The sequence below is a fragment of the Nicotiana attenuata genome, unplaced genomic scaffold, assembly GCF_001879085.1.
Source record: "Nicotiana attenuata strain UT unplaced genomic scaffold, NIATTr2, whole genome shotgun sequence".
Classification (NCBI taxonomy): domain Eukaryota; kingdom Viridiplantae; phylum Streptophyta; class Magnoliopsida; order Solanales; family Solanaceae; genus Nicotiana; species Nicotiana attenuata.
This window is the reverse complement of record NW_017673299.1, coordinates 16,380-25,774: the sequence shown is the minus strand read 5'-3', so window position 1 is coordinate 25,774 and position 9,395 is coordinate 16,380. Positions and strand designations below refer to the sequence as shown.

Below are 9,395 nucleotides of genomic sequence, written 5' to 3'. Positions count from 1 at the left end.
CAATTTTATTTATTACCACAACACCCAAGAGTGTAGCGTAGTGGTCAATGAAGTGGTGGAAAACTATGAAGTGTCCGGTTCAAATCCTAGTAGAGACAATATTAGGTTATTTCTTCCTATGTACATCTTGTCCCTTCCACATGCAGATATGCTGAATATTATTACTAGAAGTAACAAACAAATCTAGCAAAAGTAAATTGAAGATACTGTTTTGATATTCTAAAGAGTTGCAGCAACAAAAAATGGTAAGTTAATGCTAAATCTAATGTAAAGCAAATTCATTATATTGAAGGGCCTAAGAAGCTTCATTTCAAACGTACACGACTCAGTGAAATATCGTTACAGAAAGATATGTACAATCATGCATTAGACATACATAAAGTTAATGTTTAAAGCAGCTTCTTAGACAGTTGACTAATCCAGAAGAAAGAACTTTCATATAGAATGCAAGTACTGTACGAATAAGGGAAATGTTTGTTCTTTGGTAATTGTCTATATTGTTGTAGTGATGTTTGTTCTCGGATTGATTTGGTTGTCTGTGATGTGACTTTCAACTGATTTTTTATAACTAATCAGATTTGTAGCACTGGTACATGCTTTCAGTATTCACTAATATGCATAAAGTAAGTAAAAGAATGAGGCAAAAATAACATGTTACCTTCGAATATAAAACCAATTCAATTGAAAACGGTATTTCCGGCTTAAATCGATCCCGGGATTACTCACATTAGAACAACTCTAACTTTGAGACAATACAACAAAAGTGATATTTAGCTACAAAATTATCAGCCACGACATAAAATTCGTCACTAATTGTTAATATTTTCTGACAAAAATTACATTTCGTCTTTAAATACACGAGCCACATATTTTTAGTGACGAAATACAAAATTTTGTAGCAAAGTTTTGTCCACTAAAGTTTTCCACCAAAAATTGAGTTGGCGCTAAAGTTTTGGTCATGCAACATACATATAATTACTTTAAGACTAATTGAATTTGAAAATGAGATAATCATCGAAACTCATCATGTTCGAGAAACTAGAAAGCCATTTTTAGTTATGTTAGAAATTTTAGGAATGTGTATCTAGCATAATTTAATTTCTTGTTGAAAAGTATCAAATTTATTTTAAATAGTATAACATATATTTAAAAAAAAAATTTTGGAGTCAAAAATATATATCTATGTTATATTAAAAGAGAAATAGTACCAAAATATTAAGCCAATTGACAAGTTAATAAAAAGTCACATTCGTAAATGTATAGTACTAAGTACTTGCTAATTTAATAAAGAATAAATAAGGAACAAATAATTTATTTGATTATTATATGATGTGAATCCTTTGATTTTGTATAGTTTTCGTTATATATCTGCACACTTTATTAAATAATAAAATAATAACTAAGACTTATTAATATAATATGATATATTGGATCATAATTTTATAAAATTAATATTCTTTCAAATTATTTGCGCACTGCGCAGGTTCTAACACTAGTCTAGATAATATTAAGGTAACTTATAGAAACAAACATGTCACGACCCGGATTTCTGTCACGGCCCAAATTCCAAACCCGGCCGTGATGGCGCCTCTCGTGAAGACAAGGCCAGCCAGAACAACTCAACACTTCTTTTAACAATTTATTTAGCATTTAATGAATCCAAATGCGTGTAAATCATTCATAAATGCGGGAAAACAGTGATACTAATAAGGCAACCAACCCGACACAGCCCAAACCGGGGTGTCACAAGTCATGAGCTACTACGGAGTTGCTATAAGTCTACGAAATAGAATATCTGATACAATCGTCTGAAGGAACTGTAAATAACATGAAATAGGGGAATCAAGGGGCTGCGGACGTCAATAGCTACCTCGAAACTACAACTCACTCCTGGTCCGGAAAGAATATCAGTGCTCAGGTGCGGACTCTGCTATGCCTGAATCTGCACACATGGTGCAGGGAGTAATGTGAGTACTCCGACCCAGTGAGCAATAATAATAAATAATAACCGAAGGTAAGAAAACACATAACAACAAGGCAATTCTATATCAGGCAGTAAATCATTAAAGCAGTAAAAATCCGTAAAGTGTCAAATGAAATCTCATTTTTAAAGACAGGTAAATCAGGTAAAACAGTAAATGAATAGTGAATAGTAAAACTGCCCCTCGGGCCCAGTATCAATCGCTCAGTATAGTAACAGCCCCCCGGGCTCAATCTCAGTCACACAGCATAGTATCAGCCCCTCGGGCTCACTCTCAAATCACATGGGTACCCGCGCTCACTGTGGGTGTGCAAACTCCGGAGGGGCCCCTTACGGCCCAAGCGCTATATCAACATAAGGCCTGAAAGCCTTCTCACATCACACATAAGGCCTAAAAGCCTCCTCACATCACACTCAAGGCCTAAAAGCCTTCTCACATAACACTCGAGGCCTGAAAGCCTCCTCACATCACACTCGAGGCCTGAAAGCCTTCTCAGTCCAGAAAATATCATAAGCCCCTCGAGCATCAGTAAAATAATAGTGCTCAACCCACACAACAGTGGAAATATCATTAAAGTCTCGAAATTCAATTAAAGTAGCTGAGTTTGTAAAAAAGCATAATCATTAGGACTGAGTTCAAGTATTATATCAAAATAGTGAGGAAACAGTGATAACAATTCCCCGAAGGATTCAAGTAGTCGGCATTAAGCCCAAAATATGGCAATAAGTCCAAATCATGATGATAAACAGAACAGCTCAGTCAAATACGCGGTAAAATATCAAACGGGACGGACCAAGTCACGATCCCCATGTCACGACCCAATTTAGGATCGTGACCGGCACTCAGGAGCTAGTGCTCCCAAGTAAGCCTCATCGGTATTTTATAAAAAATTGGACAGAGTTTTCCCTGTTTTTGGACTATCCAAAATAAATCTGTCTTAGAAATCAAGAAGACAACCAACCTATATCGACCAAACAAGCTATAATCCCCATTCACGAAATATTTCCAACACAATAATACTAACTTCATCTTCAGTTATACGATAGAAAAGTCTAATACGAATTACAAGTCTATATTAACAAAAGAAAACTTACGACACTCATAAAAATGACTATGGAGCGACTCTAAGAGTTTCAAGAAAGAGACTATAACGAATAAATAATAATCTTTGCCCACGCGAATAAATGCGGGGCTCACCAGGAACTGCCAACTCGTGTGCTCTAATTAATGGAATCCTTGCCTGCGTCTACTGTTGTCTCTGTAAAAATAATAGCGGAGAGTGAGTCGCTAGCTCAGTGAGTAATAATATTTAACCACAACCAGTTTTTAATAGGGGACAAGTCATAAAACATGCTTGTATAATAATCACAAAATAAAATGCCCCTTTTAAAACGGTAATAATAATCAGTCCCATCATGTGTTTCCTGTAACAAAATCAATTTACAAATTCAGTCTTAAACTTGGTAAATACTGTGTCATAGCAAATCTTTATATTTGGGAGGTTTTCAGAAAAGGATCATGTAATCTGTATCACTGTGTGTACCCCTTCGTAAAAGGACTCAAGTATAACTGTAGGTCCCTACTCGAGGGAAAACTGTAACTGTATGCTAGTTCTACCTTCCCACTAGCGAGGGCTATAACTGTAATCGGTAATCAGTAATCTGTAAATACAAGGTGCACCAGGTCTAACGAACCCGCCGTTAGCTACGGGATCCTTCAAAGTCTCCTCCCATTTATACTCTTTCTTGTAAATAGTAAATACTCGTACAAAAGCATTTTTAAAATAATAAAGGGCATATCGTTCCTTATCAAATCTTGTAATTTTATTTCGGTAACAGTAATCATGTCTCAACTAACAGTAAAACATGTCTAGTAACAGTGAGAATACTTCAAATAACTGCAACATCTCAAGTAACGGTAAAATATATCTAGTAATGGTGAAAATATTTTGATTAATCGGTAAACATCTCAAGTAAACTGTTCGATATCATATCAAGTAAAGGACTTGTCCCACATGCAAATTTCAAAGCATCGGTAATACATTTATTTTCAAAATCATATATAAATCATGCAGGTTATGAAAACATAAATTGTGGTAAGATTACTACTCACAGTACTCGTGTCGAAGTACCAAACTTGTCGCCTCGAGCGATCTGTACGACTTTCTTCAATCAATCTATAATCACATCAATATTGATCTTGTGTTAATTGCCTCATTTAGGCTAAATCCATCACTAATTTAGAATAACCAATCCTCCAAGTTTTATATTTTATCATCAATTCGCCGAATTATATTTACCCATGCTATGAGTAATTTAAATTAGTCCAAAATCTTTTAAATAAAAAGGTATTTATATGGTTTATTCCCTATACTGTTCAATTTCCTTAATCGTGTGCATAAATTGAAACTGAAATAACCTTACTGTCCATAATATTCCTTCTTAATTGGTACTTATCTTTTGTACTCAATACTAGACTCACAACATTCAAACCCAAATTCGATATTGTCATTGCAATACAGTTAAACACCAAAACTCAATCCTTGCACCCTAACTTGATTTGCACCTAACAATGATCATATATAATGAGACTAGTGTAAGTACAAATACATCAATACCCTTCTTTTTCCAAGTGAATTTATCCTACAGTTACATTGACCAACTTCCAATTGCATAACTTGCCCAGAATAACTCTTATTGGTATTTAATTTCTTGTACCTTGTGAAACCCTTCAAATATATGAACTGAGATAAAAAAAAAAATAATTACCATAAGAAAGGAACCCAGATGAGGAATTCGAGTATTACCCGTAAGAACCGGTGCGTTTTTAAAATTTCTCAAGGTTTAGCTCTAGCCTTTTTCTTCTTCTTCTTCTTCTTCTCCTTTGTTTCCTCCTCCATCGTTTTTTTTTTCTTTCTTTCTTTGTTTTTAGCTTCTGTTGCTTAGCAGCAACTTTTCCCCCTTTTTCCCTTTTCTCGTTTCTCATTCTTATGGGCTTTAGCCCATTGTTCTATTATTTATCTTCTTCTTTTCTTTAGTTTAGTTAAAGACTTATATGCCCTTACTAATATATAGGGTATTACATTCTCCCCACCTTATGAAATTCGATCCCCGAATTTAATTTAAGTACGTACTTGTAGACTGAAATAAATGAGGATACTTCACTTGTATATCTTTTTCTACTTCCCACAAAGATTCTTCAACTGGATTATTTCTCCATAACGCTTTAACGAACACAATTTCTTTTGACCGTAGCTTCCTTACTTGCCTATCAACAATAGCCATTGGCTCCTCCTCATAAGACAACTTCTCATCGAGCGATGTAACAGGTTCTTCAAGCACCTGAGATGAGTCTGATATACATTTCCTTAGCATTGAGACAAGAAAAACTGGATGAATAAAGGACAACTCAAGTGGAAATGCCAAACGATAAGCCACCGCTCCCACTCGGTCTAGTATCTCATATGGTCCTATAAACCTGGGGCTTAGCTTGCCTTTTTTCCCAAACCGCATCACACCTTTCATAGGAGAGACTCGTAGGAACACTTTGTCCCCAATTGTAAACACTAAACCTCTTCTTCTCTTATCCGCATAAGATTTTTGTCTACTTTGAGCTGTAAGCAATTTCTGTCGGATCAACTGGACTTTGTCCATAGCTTCTTGTACTAAGTCGGGTCCCAATAAGTTAGTCTCACCAGCTTCAAACCATCCGATAGGAGAACGACATCTTCTACCATACAATGCTTCGTACGGTGCCATTTGAATACTGGACTGGAAGCTATTGTTGTAAGCAAAATCAGCTAAAGGTAGATAAGCGTCCCAACTACCTCCAAACTCAAGAATACAATCTCTCAACATATCCTCCAAGATCTGTATAGCACATTTGGACTTTGTGTTTGCATGCGATAAAACTAGTACTAAGATCTACCCGGTACCTAACCTTTCTTGAAAAGGTTTTCAAATCGTGAAGTGAGTGCGATACTTTATTAGAGCTGATGGACAATAGAGCTCTATTGAGCCAGATATTTTTCTGTTCATGTATATCTATGCATATTTTACCTCACTATAAGATATTTTGACTAGCAAGAAATATGCCTACTTGGTAAGCCAATTTACAACTTTCCCACATATAATCATACCTCTAATGGTTTTAGTAATTTAGTCATATATGTATTGTTCTATTGTATTTCCACTTCAAAATCTTGAGTTGTTTTAGTGGGCATGTGAGTCGCAAGTGCTTGCCTTAACATACTGACATGTCAAATAGTTAGAAACAAAGTTAACGAATTTTTTTTCCCTTCTTTCTTTTCCAGCCAATCAATTTTTCTTTTTATAGTCATGGTGCATCTTATAGACCTGAGATATACACTGTATCTAGAGTTGTGAGCTCTATCACGAATAGCTTGTCTCAACCCATATATGTTTGCTACACATAATTAATTACCTAGTCGGAGAATACCCTCACTATTAACAATCATATCCTTGCTTTTACCGCTAGAAACTAATCTCGGTAATTAAACAATCGCTCATCCTCATATTGGCTAGACTTTATACATCTACATCGGGCTTGACCAATAGCCAATAATGTCTTTGGATTTTTTTTTACATTGAATCTAATACGTGTACGTTCTAGTCTATGCATATCTTCGTCCAGAAGTATATCTACAGGAGCTAAATGCATCAAATCACCCATAGTTTTTTTTTTTTTTCATAAGTTATAATATTTATCTTTCCCGAACAGTACAAAACAGTACAATTATATCTTCAGTAGTTCCCTCCATCAGCATTGCTAAATATTTATCTCTGTTGGTTATAAATGTACTTCAGGCTCTTGTGCTAGGTATAAATCTCGTAGGTTTCTTCGTATAAATAGTGTCTCTAAATTTTAAAATGAAACATCAATATGACCATCTCCAAATCATGAATGGCATAATACGACTTGAGCTTCTTCAATTTCCTTAGAGCATAGGTTATCACGCGACTATTTTGCATGAGAAAATATCCTAATCCTACCCTCGAAGTATCACATAACATCGTGAATCCTCTAGAGCCTATTGGAATAAGGCTAATATTAGTGTGATTGTCAAACATGCTTTCTCGTTGTACATTTCTCCATCCACTAAAATTTAGCGATTTTCTATGTTAACTTGGTGAGTGGTGGTGCTATTCTGGAGAAATCCTACACAAATGCCTATAGTAGCTTGTCAAGCCAAAAGTAATATCTGTAGGGGAAATGGGTCTCGGCCATTTATGAACTGTTTATATCTTCTTAGAATCTACCATTTTTTTTCTTAGATACCATGTGTCCTATGAATACAATCGAATCTAGCTAATTGAAGAACTTGGAAAAAAAGTTGATGTTCCTGCAGCGTCTTTGGCATATTTTTCAAGTAATTCTCGTGCTCTTCCTGGGTACGAGAATATATCAGAATATAGTAAGTAAAAACTATGAATTTTTTCTCCAAAAGCAACTTTGAACACCATATTCATTATACACATCAATGTAATTGGAGCATTGGCCAATCTAAAGGACATCACAGGTAACTCATAATGTTTGTACCGAGTACAGAAGCAACATCGAAATATCTTCCTTTCTTATTCTAAGTTGATGATAACCAGACTAAAGGTCANATACAGACGTCTCCGTACCGATCTGCGAGACTCTACTAAACCTGCTCATGACTCGTGAGACCTATGTAACCTAGGCTCTGATACCAACTGTCACGACCCCAAACCCGGTCGTGATGGCGCCCAACAACATTGCTAGGCAAGCCAGACCATAATCGTTCCCAAATTAACCGTAAACCTCAAACCGACAATCTAAAGAGATTATAATGGTTTTAGAATAATAATCCAATATTTATAATAGGATAATACTGAGAAAAACACGAAGTCTGATAAAAACGCTCCCAAAGACCTGGGGTCACGAGTCTAGAGCCTCTAAAACAATCTGAATAACAATATCTGAACGAAAATACTCAAGTCTGGAAATGTATATATAAAAAAAGGGATAAGGGAGGAGTCGGGTCCGTGCGGACGTCATAGCAGCTACCTCGACCACTCCTGGAACTCTGGAAACCAGCGGCTAGCTCAACTAAGCTCCTGAAGTACCTGAATCTGCACACAAGGTGCAGGGAGTAGGGGTGAGTACTACCGACTCAGTGAGTAATAAGCATATAAAATGTCTGAAGATAAGAAATCCACGAAGTGCCACAAAGTAAAGCTAAAACTAACAGTCCAACACCTACTACGAACCAACAGCAAAACAACTTCAAATATAACAGTCAAGTAAAATGTAAGGATGCAATGCAATGCACATGAACACGCTGTGGCGTACAGCCCGATCCATTTAACGTCGACATCGCTCACTGGGGGTGTGTACAGACTCCGGAGGGGCTCCTTCAGCCCAAGCGCAATATAATCATACCATTCGCTGCGGCGTGCAGCCCGATCCATACTCAGTCCACAATATGCATATGAGTTACGTAACAGATTTAATTAATTTCCCAATTTCCAATTTATTAAGAAGAATACACTTTAGATATTTAACTTCAGGAAAAGTGACTTAGCGTTTCATAACAGTGATTAAACACAGGACTGAGATCAATGATTATACAAAGCATGTTATCACAATGACATTCATCCTCTAAGGATGCTACAGATCGGCACAAGGCCCCAAAAACGGCAATAAGTCCAGATATATTCAATACAGGAAGCGCATCAGTCGCCAATATAGATAAATTCTTGTTCAGGATGGACCAAGTCACAATCCCCAGTCATAAACAATCCCGCACCTGCCATGGGGTGCGAGTCACACCCTACTATAGCGTCACAATGTGATAAGCCGGGGTTTCAAACCCTCAGGCCATCATATACACCAACTACTCACCTCTAACCGGCCGTAGAATGGTCCGCAATGCCTTTTCCTTTCGTATCGACCTCCTCGCGCGTCGAATCTAGTCAAAATCACAACAAATACATAAATATGGGTTAAAGAAACATAACCCAATCAAAAATACTCGAAAAGTACTAAAATTCACGAAGTTGGTAAAACCCGAGCCCCGGGCCCACTTCTCGAAAAATTCCAAAAATCATACCAACGGATTCCTCGTCTCGCCACGAGTCCGTACATATAAAGTTTACCGAAAACGGAGCTCAAATGGCCTTTCAAATCCTAAAAATTCGTTTTCAAAAACCAAGCCCTAGTTCTTCACAATTTCTACCCACTTTCATGAATTTGGGTGTTGATTCTTCCATAAAATGGTGTTTTCTAGTCAAGAGACTTACCTCAAATCAATACCCGTTGAAAACCCTCTTCAAATCGCTCAAAAAGCTCTCTTGGCGGAGTAAAAATGGTGGAAAAATAATGTGGGTCGCGGATATAAGGGTTTTAAACATTCTGCCAGATTACTTT

At 36.6% G+C, this 9,395-nt stretch overlaps 1 protein-coding gene across 1 annotated transcript; it reads right to left on the bottom strand.

The window, feature by feature from the left end:
* Positions 1 to 5,098: 5,098 nt before the first annotated feature.
* Positions 5,099 to 5,635, bottom strand: LOC109215985. Its single transcript, XM_019380108.1, has one exon. The coding sequence runs from the start codon at positions 5,633 to 5,635 to the stop codon at positions 5,099 to 5,101; it is 537 nt and encodes a 178-aa protein (XP_019235653.1).
* Positions 5,636 to 9,395: the final 3,760 nt, after the last annotated feature.

Coding starts and splice junctions, on each gene's coding strand:
- LOC109215985 (XM_019380108.1), bottom strand. CDS start 5,635: ATGGACAAAGTCCAGTTGATCCGACAGAAATTGCTTACAGCTCAAAGT.